Raw genomic sequence first — 20,390 nt, forward strand, 5'->3', positions numbered from 1 at the left:
ATGTTAAATGTTTTTATATGCCAATTTTTTTAACACTAAAAAGTTAAAATGAAAAACAGCTATTTTAAAATGTGACCACTTTGAAACAGTAGTGTGAATTTTTAACTTGAAGTGAAAATAAATTAGATTTCAACCATGTAGAAATAATGACAATGCAATATTTTTTTGTTAAAAATGTATTCTGTATACTGAAAAAGTAAGCACAAATATACAATATAAAAAATTTTATAGGCATTTTATATTCAAATTCTGGTGACATATTCAATACAATACTGTTGTAGATTAAATATTTAGATTTAAGTTGTTTATCCTTTGTTTAGGCTATTCTGAGCTCCAGACCTTATGGAGAGTCAAAGCTGCATGATTTGAGGCAACAATACCAGATCATCAGTGAGAACCAGGGCTCAGATGGGAACAAGAGGAAAGAAATTTGTAGTGCTGTCAAACACGCTGAGGAGCAGTGGGAGAATCTCTTACATGATGCTGAGGTGGCTGCAAAGCACGCAGAGAGCCAAGCTGGCTTTGAGAGGGAGTTCAAGGCTTTCAGAAATCTGGATGAAAGCTTTCAGTCCTGGATGAGAGAGCAGAGGCAGAAACTATTGGGCCTGGGTGGTCACATGCAGTTTGAGGAGCAGTGGCAGATCGTTCAGGTAAGTGAGATTGAGTTATTTTCTATTTGATTTTGTTTGTATTTAGTGTACATTATATGTGCCACCAGTAATTTTGCTACTAAAGTTTTTAGAGCCTACTCATGGGAACATTTCCTAAACTGTTGGTTAACTAGTAGTGTTGTAATGTTCATATCATAGGATGATAATTAAGTACCACGACTTTCCTCACTTCTTGACTTAGATTTGAATATTGGATACAACTGGCACTGTTCCAACTCCTTCAAATTTTCTTTAGTGCTCTGGTACTAGGTTTTCATCTGATAGTGACAGATTTCAGATGTGGATAAGGTTGTCAAAGTATAATTAAAAAGATCTTTTTTTCTATCAAAGCTAATCAGTTCATTCAAAATCAATACAAACTGAACCATTTTCATCTCCCCAGATTGGTTAATAACCTCTGACCGACAACCCCTCTCTTCACTAGTCTGAAGGACAAATATTAGTCTTGTTTGGAGGTGATTTGCCTATGAGGAGGATGCAGAAAAGCTCCCTTTGGGTAGAACAACCCTTGTAAAGCATCTTGAAGGGTTAGATATCTGATGTTTGAAATGCAGCATGACAAGTTAATACAGTTTCTCCATCTTCAACAGTGAAGCAATTATCTGTTTCCCCTCCCTTTTACATGGAGTGATCAATCTATTATTAATTACTCTTTTCCGAGGCACACAAGATTCGCTCGGGCCGTCTCCTGGGTATAAAAGTCAGGAGACACTGGCTTTTATGTGTTGTATTTTATGTGTATGTGTTGGGAGCTGGCAGAACTGACTTGAAGCTTGCTTGGGGCTTAGCTGACTTTGCCTAGCTCCGGTTTCAGGTTGGCTTCCCTGCCTTACTCAACTGGCTTTCTTTTGGAGCAAAAATTTTAAACATTAATCTCCAGTAGACTTTCAGCTGAACGTCCACTAAACGTCTGCGACAGCGTTTGTCAAATGTCAAATTGAAATGCCATAAAACATTCGGCAAACATTTTTGGTGGACTTTCCGCACATATTCACAGTATATCAAAATAAAATGTTATATATCTTTTTGTTAGATCTTTGGACATACTAATTTGGCAGCAATTTTTATTAAAATTCAAGGTATCCATATGTCTTCCATTTACTAGGGAGATTAATCTAATCTTGTAACAAATTGGAAAATCAATTACAACCACGTAAGACACCATCCATCCATTGTCTTACACCCTTGTCCCTAATGGGGTCGGGAGGGTTGCTGGTTCCAGGCGAGAGGCGGGGTCACCCTGGACAGGTCACCAGTCTGTCGCAGGGGAACACAGAGACACACAGGACACACAACCATTCACACACACACTCACACCTAGGGAGAATTTAGAGAGACCAATTAACCTGACAGTCATGTTTATGGACTGTGGGAGGAAGCCGGAGAACCCGGAGAGAACCCACCATGCACAGGGAGAACATGCAAACTCCATGCAGAAAGATCCCGGGCCGGGAATCATGTAAGACACTTGGCAAAGAATTTATTAATTTTACAGTATTAAGATAAGAAAAAATTTGATAAAACATTTATTGTATTATACACATGTGTGAAAAATACAATAATAAAACCTTTCTTATAACAAAGTAAAATGGTACATAATCAATTTTAGTACAGCAGGCTTTCAGAAAAGACATTTGTAGTAAGTCAGCATTTAAAAACCAGCCACTGCTTAAAAATATGATATTAAAAGATATGTACAGAATTGACGTGATGACACATGCGCAAAATAAAAGAAACAAAATGCAACCTTGACCCTTCTTAAAAAGTGTTTTTGTGTTCTGAATCTGGTCCTTGGTTCTTTGGTACAGCCCCTGAAGAACAGACAGAATGAGATTTGTATTATAGAGAATTTTTTCATAGTTTAATAAAACATCATATTCTATTGGCTACAGAGAAACATTCACAACATAGTACACCTATAGGATTATATACAATTACGTAGGTTGACGAGTACCTGAGCTTACACTTACTAAATATTCAATTCAAATTCAATTCACAAATACTGTAATACGGTCTGTATTACAATGAATTTGAAGAAGCCTCTGACTGAATATACTCTGCCTTCCAAAGATATTTTCATGAAGGGAATGGTCAGGGTTGTCCATAATATTCATGATTTCATGAAGAATCCTTCTTTGGATTATCATCTCAGTTGTCCCAAGAACAGAACCAGCCTTATTTATCAGGCTATTGAGCCTTTTGAGGTCCTTGGCTTTGATGCTGCTACCTCAACTAATGATGGCTGAAGAGATGACACTTTCAACAACAGACTGATCTGTAGCATCTTGGTGCAAATCTTGAAGGATCCGCAAGAAGTACAGTCTACTCTGTCCTTTCTTGAAGCTATAAGAAGGCTTCACTGTTTTATTTCCAGTCAAGCTTGTTGTCAAGGCAAACACCAGGATATTTATATTCCTCAACCACCTTCCCCATGATCGAAATAGGGTTTGAACTAACCCTAATCCTGAAATCAACAATCATTATGACAACTCGTTCAAGCATTTTGAATATTAAAATGTACACAATTATATTGTGCTTAAATGTTGTGAAAAGTGAGACAATTCAACAGAGATCCATCCTACATTTTGACCAACATGAAAAAGCAATTGCAAATGTAGGAAAAAGCAGAGAATTGTACATAATAACTTATATAATATACAAAAGGTCTTCGTTCGATATACACGTACTACAATGAGTTAAAATTTCAACAAGTAGTTTTGAGAATTTAAATTCTGTTTTGAAAAATGCACCAAATGGACTAAGAAAACTATAAATATGAACTGAAACATTATGGTTTTACAGCAGATTGGTTTGTCTATTTATTTGACCAGTTCTTAGCTGTTAATTTGATTTAATCATACAAATATAATTTTAATTAAATCTTTTGAATTTATTAATTCTTTTTTTATGTGTTTTTCTTCTCCAAAGTACTTTCAACAGTGGTAAAAAAGCAAATTTGCCTTTTTTTTCCCATAGGCTGTCATAAGTTCCAAATCAGAAGGAGAATCCAAGCTCCTTGACCTCAAAATGCAATCAGCCACTCTGTGTAAGCAACTGGAGAAGAGCAGGAAAGCAGAGGTGGAGCAGCTGGTGGCACACACAGAGCAGCTCTGGGGAGCACTTTTAGAGACAGCCCAGCAAGCTGAACTCCAAAGTATTTTGGACGACTTTGATTTCCAAAGACAAAACACTGACTCCTGGATAGAAAATAAACAGCAGAATCTTCAGTGTGTATTCAGTTACACTCCATCTGAGAAGAGATGCCACACAGCACAGGTCTGTTTCAAAGTAACTTACAGATATGGAAAAAATTGTTGGTACCCCTCAGTTAATGTAAAATAACCTACAATGGTCACAGAAATATTGAGTGGGGGTTAATCACACATTATTTTAAGCATTATATTAAGCACTGTTAAGAATAGTGGGTTGACGTAAACTAAAGAAATAAAGCAGCGATGATGATGAAAGTGTAAACCTGTCTTCTATAAATATGCTCTGCCAGTGAAACGCTCAGAGCAACAGAGAAGCTTGCTTGATTAAAAAGAAATAAAATAACGCTTTTTTAGTATTTTCCTAAAAACAAAAACAAGCAACGCTTAGCCTGGTTGGGGGCTAGTAAAGCATGGGGGGCCGCCAGGCTTATAATCCTGGGGGAAGTCCTGGACTGAGATGCTAATTTCTCTCTAGAATCCCTTGAAAGTCTTGAGATTTTGTTATATGTTGCATAGATTCAAGGCACCCTGTGCTGGATGCAGCAAAGCAGCCCCAGAACATAACGGAGCCTGCTCTATGTTTCACGGTAGGGACGGTATTTTCTTGATACATTCATTATTTTCCGTCTGTGAACATATGATGTGGCTTGCCAAAAAGTTCAATTTTTCTCATAGGACATAATCCCAGAAGCTTTGTGGCTTCTGATTTAAGATGTCCCTTTGGTCACATTATTTTCAGGGCTACCATGATTTTTTTTTCCAGGTCTGTTTCATGAGTTTGTTTTTTAAAACAATTCTCTTGAAGCATGTTTGTAAAACAGTGTCTGACTTTCATTTGTTCATTATTCATCCTTTGTCAGATTCCAGTTATTTCTGTGACCATTGTGTGTTTTTCTTTAGTTGAACGAGGGGTACCAACAATGTTGCCCATGTGTCTATGCTGTAGCATTCTGTTTCTGGAAGTGACATGTATGATTAACTGTGGTTTAAATGAGTTTAGATGGATAATGTTATAAAGTGTCATTTTGAGAGTTCTGCAAAAGTATTCATAATCCTTAAAACATTTAACATTTTATTAGATTAAACCCAAAAACTCAATGTGTTTTAAAATGAAAAACCAAGGAATATGAAGTCAATGAGCAAAGTAGAAGGAAAATGGTGCAAACTATTCAACATTTTATCAAACAAAAATCTGAAGTAAGATAATAGTCAAACAAGTTAATTCCTTTTTTAAGGCCATTTTGAGTTCCAGACCTGATGGTGACTTTAAGGTCAACAACCTCAGGAGACGAGGCCAAACTCTCTGTGACCACCAGGGTGCTGATGAAGGACAGAAACTCCAGGCTCAACAGACTGTTAAAGACATGGAGAAACAGTGGCGGAAAATCCTCCAAGATGCTCAGCAGGTCGAAGCTGCAGCAGCAGCTGAGATAGCTCAGGATATCGAAAGGAGGAGTTTGGAGGTGAGATAATTGTGTTCAGATTTAATCTCTCTTTTTAAAACCATGATTAGAAGAGCTGTGTTTCTTAGTGATCTACAAACTTCTGAGTAGAAGCCTTGAAAATCTGTAACATCTGTCTGATGGTAAAGACAGATGAAAGTCTTTATGTATACTGAACCTTTCATATTTCTGCATCCATCTACTATGTGGTGCATTTGCTGAATCTTCCAAATCATCTTTAATTCAGTAAGATTTCTGCAGGAAGTCTTAAAAGTTTGGCTGAACTCCAACCCTGAAATCCAGATAGGAGATATTGTCACTTCCTGTCTGCACTGTAAAATGTAATAAGTTCACTTTACTTAAAAAAAGTTAGGAAACCGATTGCCTCAAAATCTCCAAGTAAAGTAGCTAATTCATTTTAAGGTGTTATTGCTATAAATAACTATGTTTAGACCACTCAGATAATGCCAGTAAACGTGAGTGACTTTAACTCAAAATCATTAGTAAAGTTGACTATAAAATGTCAATTATGACTACTTCCAATTGTGAGTATTGTCAATTAAGCAGTACTCATAAAAATAAGTTATACTTACACGTTTAAGAGTTCACATTACTTGCAAAATATCAGGAAACCAATTGCCTTAATATGTTCAAGTAAGATGAACCAAAAGTGTTACGTTATTGGAACGAAGAGCCAACAGACAACAGTTTGAATGGAAAAAAATGTTTAATAATTAAACGAGTTTACCTTAAATACAAGTTTCTCAAGTGTGGTTACATACACACTAACCTGGAAACAAAGTTTTCCATAGACTTTTTTAGGGGAAAAAAATGACATGACTTTTTTTCTAGGGTAGCCTTCAATCTAATATTGAAATGAAATGAAATGAAATGAAATAAAATTTATTCGAACATGATACAAATATAAAAATAAAATAGTGCACAGTAACAAGAAGTGCATAAGAAAGAAGAGAAAATACAGATTTTTAGTTTCAGTTAACATATCATGCTCAAAATGGGGTAGGAAGAAGTGAGAACTTATAAACTCCTACCCCTAAACACTTGAGACTTTAGAGTCCTACTGTCATTAAAAAAAATCAAAATCAAAGTGGCAGTCAGAAGTAACAGTTACTAATATTTACCTATACATTTTCCCATTTTATGCTGGTTTATCTTTCTAAACCCTTACACCAAGTTGTTATCTTCAATACACACCTTATTGCTTTCTGTCCCCATGTGTGTATCTATTGAAAATTACCTCTTTGTACTTTCTTTTGAATTGTGTTAAACTATTGCTTTGTTTTAAATCTTCATGTAACTTATTCCATAACTTTACACCTTTAATTGAAATACAGAAGCTTTTTCTTGTTGTTCTAAAATTGCGGATCTTGAAGTTTGAGTGACCCCTTAAGTTATACCCCCCTTCTCTTTCAGAAAACGTGCTCTGTATGTGCTCAGGTAATCTTTAGATACCTTGAACATAAATTGAGCCATTTTAAATTCTACAAGCTCGTCAAATTTGAGAATTCTGGATATTATGAAGAGCGGGTTTGTATGCTCATAATAACCGACATTATGGATGATTCTAATGGCTCATTTCTGCAGGACGGTTACCGGATGTAAAGAGCTCTTGTAATTAACTCCCCACACTTCACAGCAATATGATAGATATGGTAAAATCAGAGAGTTATATAGAATATAAAGTGATTTAGCATTCAATACATGTCTAGCTCTAGCCAATATGGATATACTTCTACTGAGTTTACTCTGTAAATGTTGAATATGAGGTTTCCAACTGATTTTGTCATCTATTATTAAACCGAGGAACTTATTAGCAAAAACCCTTTCTAGAGTTACGTCCTCTATTTGAACTTGGATTTCAGTATTTTTATAACAGTTCCCAAAGACCATGAATTTCGTCTTGTCCAAATTTAGGGATAATTTGTTATGGTCAAACCATATCTTTAACTTACTAATCTCTGAAGTGACTGTTGAGAGAAGATGCTCTAAATTGTCTCCTGAGGCTAGAATATTTGTGTCATCAGCGAATAAGATAAATTTTAATACATTGGACACTTTACTGATATCATTTATATAAAGATTAAATAAAACTGGTCCCAATACTGATCCTTGTGGTACTCCACAGACAGTCTCCTGCCAATCAGATTCCACATCTCCCAATTTCACAAATTGTTTCCGGCTCTTTAAATAACTCCTCATCCAGTCAGAAACTACTCCCCTAATTCCATAGCGTTCTAATTTTTAAGTAGGATTTCATGATTTATTGTATCAAAAGCTTTCTTTAAATCTATAAATATCCCTACTGCCAGTTTCTTACTATCTGTTGCGTTGGTTATTTCTTCTATTAAGTCAGTTACGGCCAGCGATGTTGACCGGTTTGTTCTGAATCCATATTGACTGCTGATAAGTAGCGAATGTTTTTCTATGAATTGTTCCAGTCTTTTCTTAAAGAGTTTTTCCAGGAATTTAGAAAATTGTGGGAGAAGAGAAACAGGCCTGTAGTTAGTGAAGAGGTGTTTGTTGCCAGTTTTATACATTGGTTTGACCTTTGCTATTTTCATTTTGTTGGGAAATGATCCTGTTTGAAATGATAAATTGCAAATATAAGTTAGTGGTTTAGAGATTCCTTTAATTACTATTTTAATAGTTTTCATGTCCAGATCATCACAGTCAGTGGAAGTCTTATTTTTACAGTTATTCACAATGTTTATGATTTCTTCTTCTAGTACAGGGTTGAGATATAAGGAGCTGGGATTATTCTCAATTAGATATTGCTGAGTTGCAGTTTTTGTAGTCGGTATTTTTTCTGCTAATTGGGGTCCTATATTAACAAAAAATCTATTGAATTTATTGACGACACTTTTCAAATCAGTAATATTCTGTTCATTATCTATAAAATAGTCTGGATATTTGTTATTGTTAGCTTTTCTAATAACTCTATTTAAAATATTCCATGTTTCCTTAATGTTGTTTTTATTCCTATCCAGTAATTTATGATAATAGTAGAGAGACTATATAGGACGGCTTTAGTCAAATTTTAATCGGGAGTGATTAATGACCCTAATCATTTTAATTTCCGGTGTATTACCGCCTCTCCCCCATTCACCCCTCCCCCCTTCCGGTGTATTACCGCCCATCCCCCATTCACCCCATCAGTTATGACATCTGAGTTTTAAGAATAATACAATTAAAGAATGAAAAACATGAGTTTTAAGAGTAATATAATACGTGTTAGATAATCTAGATTAATATACAATATAATATATTTAAATAGATTTGGGATATTGTATTTACCTCCGGTTTCAATCAGAATATCTTCCTGAGACGTGAAGCGGGAGATGCGGTCCTGTTTTGAGGTGGGACAGAAATCCCTCAGGATAGTTCTCCTGACCTCTGGGTCAACACACATGGCGGACAAGGAAACTCTATGTCTCAGAAAAACACATTTTTCAAAAAGTTGGCATTTTCTCAGCTCTCAGAATTTGGGCGGGAGAGCTACAGAAAACCATTTGTGTGCGTGCGTGTGCATGTGTGTGAGTGTGTGTGCGCATGGGTGTCCCTGCGTAAGAGTAAACATATACCTCTAAAGAAAACCTAGAGTTTAACTGTTTTACTGCATTATTTATGGTAGCACGATTAGTCAGTGCTGACTGAGTTTGTGATTTCCTTCATCACTTAAATTTGGAACTCTTATAGATTTTTTTTTTTTTTTTTTTTCTGTCACACTTGCTAGTGTGATACATGTCCGTAAAAGTTCCTCATCTGTAATTTTATTTCTGGGGAATATGTGACGGGGACTAAACAGGCCTTGGTGAAGCTACTCATATGTATCTTTCAGCTTTCCCTAAAGTTGAAAATTTTTTACATTGCACAACCACGCTCCAAGAGTTGCTCCAACATGGGAATTATTTTTATTTCTTTATTTTTTTTTTATTTTTTTACCTTTATCATTATTCACTACTTTTGTCTCTGAGTTATATGCTGTATGTTTCTTGGCCCTAACGATGCTTTCCCTTCATCCATTATCTTACACACTTGAGTAATCCTGTGAATATAAGAACCTGTAGTATTTACTAGCAGTCATATCGCCTGAGTTGTTCCACCTAAGTTTTTAATCAGTTCACTCTTAACAACTACTTAATTCAGTTAAACCTGAATTGATTCGTGTTCACAGAACCAGTTTTGCAGCTACAATCTGAACTAGTTCTTGCTCGTTAAGCTAAAAATAAAGCAGAAAGCACACTATAGGTCATGCTGTGATTAGTTATTTAGTTATTACTAGTTTATTGTAGTTAGGGCAGATATAATAAAGTTATCTATGTTGACAGTAATGAAAAAAGTACCCGGTCCGCCATAAAATGGCTTATTGTTACAAATAAAACGACTGTTTCACAAAGAAGTGCTTCGCAGCCATTATGTTGTTTTTGCTCAAATAAATTGCATTTTAAAATGTTTTATCTAAACTGCTGCTCTCATTCATGTATTTTAACTGTTTAATCTACAATAAACAAAACGTTTTAATGAAAAGCATTTTTGTAACTGCGCTTACCTTTTACCTTCTTATTACCATTAAGTCAGTCCTTATATCGAGTTGCTATATTGATATAGAACACCATAAGAATCCAATTACAATCCTTTGAGTCTGACAATCTCAAAGGGAAGTGAAGGCAAGAAAATATAACAATAAAAAGTTCAAATCTGTAATTTTTGAAGATATCGCAAATGCCTGCATAACTAAAATCCCTGTAGTACCTGGATTTCTATCGATTTATTGAATATGTAAATATTTATGAATGGCCATTCAGGTTTTATATAGTTTTTTTTTTTCTTTTGGTGTTTGTTGCACAAATTTAAATATATGAAGGATATCAACCAACAATTCAATCAATGAATTTGTGTTTTTTTCTTAAATACTCTCTCTCACGGTGAATTGCTTACATCTTCTGACAGCTAGTCCAACTTATGATAACATTGACTAGGTTTGCTATTGGTACACTTTACCTAAAAATAAAAATTAAACATACTCACTACACAACCGTGCTCCAAGAGTTGGTCACAATATGGTGAATTGTTTTGTTGCCGATAAAATTATCTACAGCTTTTGTTCCTTGGTCCTAATGATGCCGTCTGTTCACTAATGTTCACTAACAGACAGTGCGCCTCTTGTAATTGATAAGCTTATAAATGATCAATGCAAAGCATCAGTTAAAGAAGATCTATCAGTCAGATTAAGTCAAATTTCATCAAACTCAGAGCAATCAAAATTCTATTTCTCTGAAAGGTAATCTTTCCTTTTCAGGGACTGTATGAAAGGAATCATTGAAATATATTATGAAATATACTATGAAATATTTAATTTGCAGAATCCCCATAATAAAACTTCAATTGTGAACTGAATGATTACATTGCATCTAGACACAAAATAATCAACTGTTAATTAGTAATCGTACTATGTAAATGACTAACAAGATCTGATCAGACAAGAAACTTGACCACCTAAAGTGATTTCTCACATTGAACCGTCTGACTTTCTGTAGCCGACTAAATTTAACCTTACCAAAGTTTTGCCTTAGAGCAAACAGGTACTGAGATTGAAGCGTGGATCAGACCTTCAGCCATCTGCTAAAGCTAGACTCCGCCTTCCTCACTGTAAAATAAAACATCAGACTTTAAACAAAAAAGTTCAAGTGAACATCGTTTAATTATTATCAACTTATTGTTTGTACTCATCTTAAACAAGTGGCAGGAACGTTTGGTTAAAAAATAAAGCTTTACAAGTCAATCTATTTAAGTTGAGTCCATGCAACAACTAAAATAAAAAGTGAACTATTTGAAAGTAGCGAGGATTTTGGGTGGTAAAAGTTTAACATCTTAACACATCCAGACACTACCTCATTTCTGCTCAAACAAACGGAAAAATTTTGAACAGTACAATTATGTCAAATAATGAGACCGTGTCTTTAATCTATGTAACAAATATATTGCTGCTGCTGCTGCTGTAGGCAGAAAATAAAAGAAGTTTTGCAGAGAATAACATTTTGATGAGTTTAAAAACTCATTTTGGATGAGTTTAAGAATATTGTTTGCCAAAATCACACAGTGTAACTACACATGTCTTTTATATGATGCAGTAATTGAATCTTTTAAGGCAATTGGTCTGCATAAATTTAAGTAAATACAACCTATTTTCCTGCTCCACATACTTAGCTAGCAGTTTGCCAATTAACTTCCCAGTCTGAACTTCTGGGCAACGTCTTGATTCAGTCAAATCTTCTATCCTAGATCTCCTGAACTCCAACATTCTTCTACATATCGGTACATATGTGAATGTTTAGCTTGCTGGTCTTCAGCATGCTTTGAATGCAGTATCTGGTTTCTCTTACTTTAACCCGCCCAACTTGCACCTGATTGGCATGTTAGCCTTTTGATTCCCTCCCAGTGAGGCGGTGCTTCACAAAGCAAACTGTTTGTCAAACCGTTGATCTGCCTGGTGGCTGTTTCAGAAGATGAGGAAACACGGTGACTGAGTTTTAGACAGTACTGGTCAGTTCAAGCAGCTGCTCATGTAGCTGCTCATGTAGCTTTTTTTTTTTTTTTACTGGATGGCAGTCCTAAAAGTATATATCTTTAAAATATGAATAAATACGTACAATTCCATAGTTATTTGATCCAGCAGTTATAGAAGTTTGGTAATAATGCAATTCTGGCATTGTGCTTTCTTAATGTAAGTATTTCTGCTACTGGACAAGAAATAGTGTTAAAAGAGGATTTAGAAAGAAAATAGTTGATATTTGTATTTACTGAGAGCAAGGCTGTGACTAGTTATCAGGACAGAATGAGAACTGAAAAACTGTTGGGTTAACAGGAACAACTGATGTTTGTCTGATCTGTAAGGAAAAAAGAATCAAAGTTTCAAAGTTTAGTTTGCTTTACATCGTTATTCTTTAGCACACAAAAATGATAGAGCACTTAATAAATTCAAAAAAGTTGGTCACTTACATTATACTCATTTAAACCAAAAAGGAAAGGTTTTAGTGATACTCTACAATTCAGAGTAGAATTCAGTTTTTAAAGAGATACAAATTTTTTAAAGTTTTGACAAACCTTAAAGTCTCTTCAGCTCGTGGCGCCGTTTCAGTGAAGTTAGAGTTCATGGAGAGAAACTTGCTGTTCTGTTCAGTCAGCATGTTGCCGATGTCAGAAAAATCTGCTGTCATGTTATGAGCTGGGAAAAAAATCAACAATCATGTTTGCAAAAAAAAAAAAAAAGAAGTGGCATCGTATTTTCACCTAAGACTTATAAAATAGTTTCATGATTTTGGTTACACCTGTAGAATTTAAACTGAGGTAACACTGAAAAATAAATTGTTTGGTAAATAGTTTGAAAAAGAGGAGATATTAAAGACACGCTAACCTAAACGGCTGCAGATGCAACCATTGCTGAAAATGAATCAAACTCATGTAACATGGTGTAATGTTTCACCTCTCTGCAACACTTTGAGACACCAAGCTTTATTCTTTTTTAAACCCTCGCTATTTGATCAGTAGAAAAAACAGAAACATAACATTTATTCATTTTACATCTGTAAGATGACTAGAAAAAGACTCACTGTGTACACTGAGGCCTATGAGTTCAGCCAGAATTAAAACATTCAGGATTCCCAAGCATACGACCACACATAACATACATACTAGATTTCTCTGTAACTTCATTCTGACCTGTGTGATCAGATGCAGTTTGTCCAACAGGTTCCATATTGACGTAAATTTCCTCCATCGCTTCAGACTCTGTGTTGGATTTTAACATTGACTATAAAATCCACTGCAGTCGTGGAACTAAGTGAAAAAACTGTGAAAAAGAGGCAAGAGGTCTGGTGTTCAACATAAAAGTAAACGTAGTTTAGAGATAACAACCAGATAAAGAAATTTGTGAGCACAGATTCAGTATTATTTTCTTAAATACCTTACACAACATAAAATTCTTAAAAGTTTCAATAGTTTCATAAGTTTATATCTGCTGATTCGATTCTGTACCAATGAATATTTATTTCTCTTTTCTCTTCTTCAGCTTGGTTAATCCTACTCATAATAAACACATTAGACTTTTCTATGGGTGAAAAATAAGATGATGCAAAATTAAATATAGTTTTAAATCACTGATATAAGGATGAAAAATACATCTGATGTTGTTATGTTCCTGCTCCTTGTGTCCAAAAATATTTCCTAAAGACTAATAAATTGTTGGAGCAGATGACCGGTTCCCTCCTTGGTCATGTGGACCCAACAGTTTTTCAGTTCTCATTCTGTCCTGATAACTAGTCACAGCCTTGCTCTCAGTAAATACAAATATCAACTATTTTCTTTCTAAATCCTCTTTTAACACTATTTCTTGTCCAGTAGCAGAAATACTTACATTAAGAAAGCACAATGCCAGAATTGCATTATTACCAAACTTCTATAACTGCTGGATCAAATAACTATGGAATTGTACGTATTTATTCATATTTTAAAGATATATACTTTTAGGACTGCCATCCAGTAAAAAAAAAAAAAAAGCTACATGAGCAGCTACATGAGCAGCTGCTTGAACTGACCAGTACTGTCTAAAACTCAGTCACCGTGTTTCCTCATCTTCTGAAACAGCCACCAGGCAGATCAACGGTTTGACAAACAGTTTGCTTTGTGAAGCACCGCCTCACTGGGAGGGAATCAAAAGGCTAACATGCCAATCAGGTGCAAGTTGGGCGGGTTAAAGTAAGAGAAACCAGATACTGCATTCAAAGCATGCTGAAGACCAGCAAGCTAAACATTCACATATGTACCGATATGTAGAAGAATGTTGGAGTTCAGGAGATCTAGGATAGAAGATTTGACTGAATCAAGACGTTGCCCAGAAGTTCAGACTGGGAAGTTAATTGGCAAACTGCTAGCTAAGTATGTGGAGCAGGAAAATAGGTTGTATTTACTTAAATTTATGCAGACCAATTGCCTTAAAAGATTCAATTACTGCATCATATAAAAGACATGTGTAGTTACACTGTGTGATTTTGGCAAACAATATTCTTAAACTCATCCAAAATGAGTTTTTAAACTCATCCAAAATGTTATTCTCTGCAAAACTTCTTTTATTTTCTGCCTACAGCAGCAGCAGCAGCAATATATTTGTTACATAGATTAAAGACACACGGTCTCATTATTTGACATAATTGTACTGTTCAAAATTTTTCCGTTTGTTTGAGCAGAAATGAGGTAGTGTCTGGATGTGTTAAGATGTTAAACTTTTACCACCCAAAATCCTCGCTACTTTCAAATAGTTCACTTTTTATTTTAGTTGTTGCATGGACTCAACTTAAATAGATTGACTTGTAAAGCTTTATTTTTTAACCAAACGTTCCTGCCACTTGTTTAAGATGAGTACAAACAATAAGTTGATAATAATTAAACGATGTTCACTTGAACTTTTTTGTTTAAAGTCTGATGTTTTATTTTACAGTGAGGAAGGCCGGAGTCTAGCTTTAGCAGATGGCTGAAGGCGTCTGATCCACGCTTCAATCTCAGTACCTGTTTGCTCTAAGGCAAAACTTTGGTAAGGTTAAATTTAGTCGGCTACAGAAAGTCAGACGGTTCAATGTGAGAAATCACTTTAGGTGGTCAAGTTTCTTGTCTGATCAGATCTTGTTAGTCATTTACATAGTACGATTACTAATTAACAGTTGATTATTTTGTGTCTAGATGCAATGTAATCATTCAGTTCACAATTGAAGTTTTATTATGGGGATTCTGCAAATTAAATATTTCATAGTATATTTCATAATATATTTCAATGATTCCTTTCATACAGTCCCTGAAAAGGAAAGATTAGCTTTCAGAGAAATAGAATTTTGATTGCTTTGAGTTTGATGAAATTTGACTTAATCTGACTGATAGATCTTCTTTAACGCATACTGATGCTTTGCATTGATCATTTATAAGCTTATCAATTACAAGAGGCGCACTGTCTGTTAGTGAACATTAGTGAACAGACGGCATCATTAGGACCAAGGAACAAAAGCTGTAGATAATTTTATCGGCAACAAAACAATTCACCATATTGTGACCAACTCTTGGAGCACGGTTGTGTAGTGAGTATGTTTAATTTTTATTTTTAGGTAAAGTGTACCAATAGCAAACCTAGTCAATGTTATCATAAGTTGGACTAGCTGTCAGAAGATGTAAGCAATTCACCGTGAGAGGGAGTATTTAAGAAAAAAACACAAATTCATTGATTGAATTGTTGGTTGATATCCTTCATATATTTAAATTTGTGCAACAAACACCAAAAGAAAAAAAAAAAACTATATAAAACCTGAATGGCCATTCATAAATATTTACATATTCAATAAATCGATAGAAATCCAGGTACTACAGGGATTTTAGTTATGCAGGCATTTGCGATATCTTCAAAATTACAGATTTGAACTTTTATTGTTATATTTTCTTGCCTTCACTTCCCTTTGAGATTGTCAGACTCAAAGGATTGTAATTGGATTCTTATGGTGTTCTATATCAATATAGCAACTCGATATAAGGACTGACTTAATGGTAATAAGAAGGTAAAAGGTAAGCGCAGTTACAAAAATGCTTTTCATTAAAACGTTTTGTTTATTGTAGATTAAACAGTTAAAATACATGAATGAGAGCAGCAGTTTAGATAAAACATTTTAAAATGCAATTTATTTGAGCAAAACAACATAATGGCTGCGAAGCACTTCTGTGAAACAGTCGTTTTATTTGTAACAATAAGCCATTTTATGGCGGACCGGTACTTTTTCATTACTGTCAACATAGATAACTTTATTATATCTGCCCTAACTACAATAAACTAGTAATAACTAAATAACTAATCACAGCATGACCTATAGTGTGCTTTCTGCTTTATTTTTAGCTTAACGAGCAAGAACTAGTTCAGATTGTAGCTGCAAAACTGGTTCTGTGAACACGAATCAATTCAGGTTTAACTGAATTAAGTAGTTGTTAAGAGTGAACTGATTAAAAACTTAGGTGGAACAACTCAGGCGATATGACTGCTAGTAAATACTACAGGTTCTTATATTCACAGGATTACTCAAGTGTGTAAGATAATGGATGAAGGGAAAGCATCGTTAGGGCCAAGAAACATACAGCATATAACTCAGAGACAAAAGTAGTGAATAATGATAAAGGTAAAAAAATAAAAAAAAAATAAAGAAATAAAAATAATTCCCATGTTGGAGCAACTCTTGGAGCGTGGTTGTGCAATGTAAAAAATTTTCAACTTTAGGGAAAGCTGAAAGATACATATGAGTAGCTTCACCAAGGCCTGTTTAGTCCCCGTCACATATTCCCCAGAAATAAAATTACAGATGAGGGACTTTTAAGGACATGTATCACACTAGCAAGTGTGACAGAAAAAAAAATAAATAAAAAATCTATAAGAGTTCCAAATTTAAGTGATGAAGGAAATCACAAACTCAGTCAGCACTGACTAATCGTGCTACCATAAATAATGCAGTAAAACAGTTAAACTCTAGGTTTTCTTTAGAGGTATATGTTTACTCTTACGCAGGGACACCCATGCGCACACACACTCACACACATGCACACGCACGCACACAAATGGTTTTCTGTAGCTCTCCCGCGCAAATTCTGAGAGCTGAGAAAATGCCAACGTTTTGAAAAATGTGTTTTTCTGAGACATAGAGTTTCCTTGTCCGCCATGTGTGTTGACCCAGAGGTCAGGAGAACTATCCTGAGGGATTTCTGTCCCCACCTCAAAACAGGACCGTATCTCCAGCTTCACGTCTCAGGAAGATATTCAATTGAAACCGGAGGTAAATACAATATCCCAAATCTATTTAAATATATTATATTGTATATTAATCTAGATTATCTAACACGTATTATATTACTCTTAAAACTCATGTTTTTCATTCTTTAATTGTATTATTCTTAAAACTCAGATGTCATAACTGATGGGGTGAATGGGGGAGAGGCGGTAATACACCGGAAGTGGGGGAGGGGCGGTAATACACCGGAAATTAAAATGATTAGGGTCATTAATCACTCCCGATTAAAATTTGACTAAAGCCGTCCTATATAGTCTCTCTATAGTCCTTTTTACATGTTTTTATAATATTAGTTAACTTATTTTTATATTTCTTATATTTGTTTTCTGATTCAGACGTTCTATGTTTTAGAAATTCTCTATAATATTGAATCCTTCAAATGGCCCTCAGTCTTTAAAACTTTGAGAATCCCTGCTTAAATGTCTTTGTTGACTGGTGTGAAACAAAAACTCAATTCTCAATACTAGAGCCCAACATTTATCATAACATTGATAAAGTAAATAGTGAAGTAGTGAAGTGAAGTAATGTTTCTCCTCATTAACATAAAACCATTTAGTAGTCTGCAAGTGCAATGATGCTCTCTCCAACAAAAAAAGAATCAAACAAGAAATAAAAATCACTTTTCCAATAAGGGTAAAGGTATCAACGTTGATCCATAATGTCACATCACATTCACTCATTGCATCAGAAGATTTTTGAGTGATTGTATTTTTGGTTTTAGGGATTTATGTCCAAGTGAGAGAAGCACCCTTTGGATGAAGTCAAAGGTGTACTTCAGTTGTTGAGGGTACTCCAAATTCAGAGTTTAAATAAGTCCAAAGAGCAAGCACATGGCATGTGGAAGATTCCCAAGATCATTCATGACAAGACTTCCTTCCAAAATGATGGCAGTACTTGAAGACTGGAGGTGCAGTGAGTCAGTGGAGGCCTGCCTGTCCTCAGGAATGATGGTCAGGATCCCAATGGGGGTGTGAGACACGTCTGGGTCTTCGCAGACCCAGGTCTTGTGTGACCTTTTTCCACAGGTCACACAAGAAAACGACTTTTTACCTGTGTGAACCATTATGTGCTGAGTTAAATTCCGTTTTTGACTAAAACTTTTTCCACATGTTACACAAGAAAACGTTTTTTCATCAACACCACAATTACATATCAACGTAACACTTCTTCATCATGGCTGCTTCTCCTACAGTAAGCCAGTAAGTTTTAAGGTCCCACCAAAACTTAGACCAAACCTACGCCCTTGACTCCAAGTTCGGGTTACTTGCTGCTGATGAGTTTGATTACTTGCCTCAGTAGAAAGTTGTCTTTGCTAAGTTTAAGTTAGTATAGTCAACAGAGTAAGCTGGAATGAGTTAAGGTCACTTTTCTTTTAGAGTAAGATATACTTTTACATTTTACAGTGTGTGGTGAAGGATTGCTGATGACTTGCTGTATAAACAGCGAGGGATAGAAAATCACCATTCTGCCACACCCGTATGCTCCAGCCAATAGCCAGCTTTGAGAGAAGGATTCATAATTTGTTTTTCTGTATCATTTAGATCTATCTGAATCATAGGTGGCATCCTGTTGTACGAGGGTGGGGCTATAGTGATGTCACTATATCACCATGTGAATATGATCAGTGCTGATTTGTTATGACACACAGGACATGTCATAATAATAGCACCTTCATGGCAAATCATCAGATTTTGAGACTTGGCCACGCCCACATGCTTTGATGTATAAAGAAGATTTTGATAACTTTTGATTGTCAATGCCTCAAGACTATGCCAAGTGATTCTGCATCTCAAAAACTGTAGGAGGAATGTGCTCATATACAATGTGTGTAAAAAAGATAGAAAAAGACAAAATGGCAGCACTGGTCCAAAATGGCCCACTTTCTGTTAGGCTTGAACCAGGGGTGGTGAACCAGTTAAGCATTAAGAGCTAAATTAAGCTCATCATTACCATAAAGAGCCACAAAGCAATTTCAAGATTAGCTTTATACCACATTGCCTGCTGAAACAGTTTTTTCCTTAGTCCATAGTGCTTTAGTGAGACACCAACAGTGTTAAATTTTTTCAAGTGTCTTTGGGTTTGTGATGTTATAGCTGCTCGAAGCAACTCTTTCACATGTGTTTTTAGTAAGAACATTAGACTCATCTTATTTAAGCATAGTAAAAACTCATTCATAGACATACAGAAAACGTTTGAGCTTTGTGGAAGTGTCTAGTGTAGGACATTTTTGAAACGCATAGTACAATTTACTTCTGTACTCAGATTTGTATGTTTGAGGTTGATAGGTATTTCTCAAACCTTCAAAAAAGACAACCACAGACAACGTTTTAGTTTTCAATCAAGTCTTTTGCAAAAGGAGAAAACATAGCAAACCACTTCTCCAAGGTGTTCACCATGCATTCTGACTCTCTGCATCAGAACAAGTCTTTTTATTACAGAACAGAGCAGGAATGGAATGTAAAGGTAATAACTCAAAGAAGATAGAGAAAGATAACACAGGAACTAACACACAGGCCCTTTAAGGAGTATCCCTAGATTAGAGAGCAGCTGCAGCTTCAAGGTCTAGGGAAAAAGCAAGTTTTGTCTTTCACACAGTTTAACAAACTCTTCCTTTCTGGGGTGTGAATACTAAACCTATAAATGAAAAACAAATTAGTTAACCTACTAATGTAAGAATGATAACAATACATAATTATCCTAACAGAGGTTGTGATCTCTATCATTTCCATATTTTACACTGTACTTTAAGCAATATTTTGGTGTAACAAACCAAGGTCATCAATGTCCCCCATTTAGCTCTCTTTAAAAGTCTTACGCAGGCATTCATATAAACAGGAAAAATCCGAACTTCAATCAAAAATTACCTACTTTTTTGTGTAGATCATGACGGCAAGAGATTTTTCTGTACCCACTTTCTTCCATACTGTCACAATGATAGATACTGAAACATGGTTTCAGTATTTACAACCCTTAAAACCTTTTAAGGGTTATAAATCCTTATATATAAATAGGTATTCACGTAATACCTACATGAATAGGTATTACGTGAATACCTATTCACGTAAAACCGTTTGATTTTACGTGAATAGGTATTCGCAACTGACTCAGCATTTTCTTCTGATATTGAGTATGATTTGTCATGTCTCTAGTCTAAAGTCAACTTTCCCTATTTACCAGTCA

The 20,390-nt window shown here is 35.2% G+C and overlaps 1 protein-coding gene and 1 long non-coding RNA gene across 8 annotated transcripts in view; one reads left to right on the plus strand and one right to left on the minus strand.

Annotated features, from left to right (window-relative positions):
• Positions 1-20,390, plus strand: part of LOC122845669 (nesprin-2-like) — a 283,421-nt gene that overhangs the window by 135,718 nt on the left and 127,313 nt on the right. For 6 of the 7 annotated variants that reach the window (XM_044141999.1, XM_044142000.1, XM_044142004.1 and 3 more), the window contains exons 43-45: positions 321-650; positions 3,648-3,947; positions 5,119-5,346. In XM_044141999.1, coding sequence (XP_043997934.1) covers positions 321-650; positions 3,648-3,947; positions 5,119-5,346 — 858 coding nt within the window. The remainder of the gene's footprint in view (positions 1-320; positions 651-3,647; positions 3,948-5,118; positions 5,347-20,390) is intronic. The other variant, XM_044142002.1, reaches the window with a different exon arrangement.
• On the minus strand, positions 12,205-13,747 carry LOC122845670. Its single transcript, XR_006373098.1, has 3 exons — positions 12,957-13,747; positions 12,451-12,571; positions 12,205-12,233 (listed from the first exon to the last, which is right to left on the minus strand). It is a non-coding gene; the product is annotated as an uncharacterized LOC122845670 (long non-coding RNA).

The sequence above is a fragment of the Gambusia affinis genome, linkage group LG16 (assembly GCF_019740435.1).
Source record: "Gambusia affinis linkage group LG16, SWU_Gaff_1.0, whole genome shotgun sequence".
Lineage (NCBI taxonomy): Eukaryota > Metazoa > Chordata > Actinopteri > Cyprinodontiformes > Poeciliidae > Gambusia > Gambusia affinis.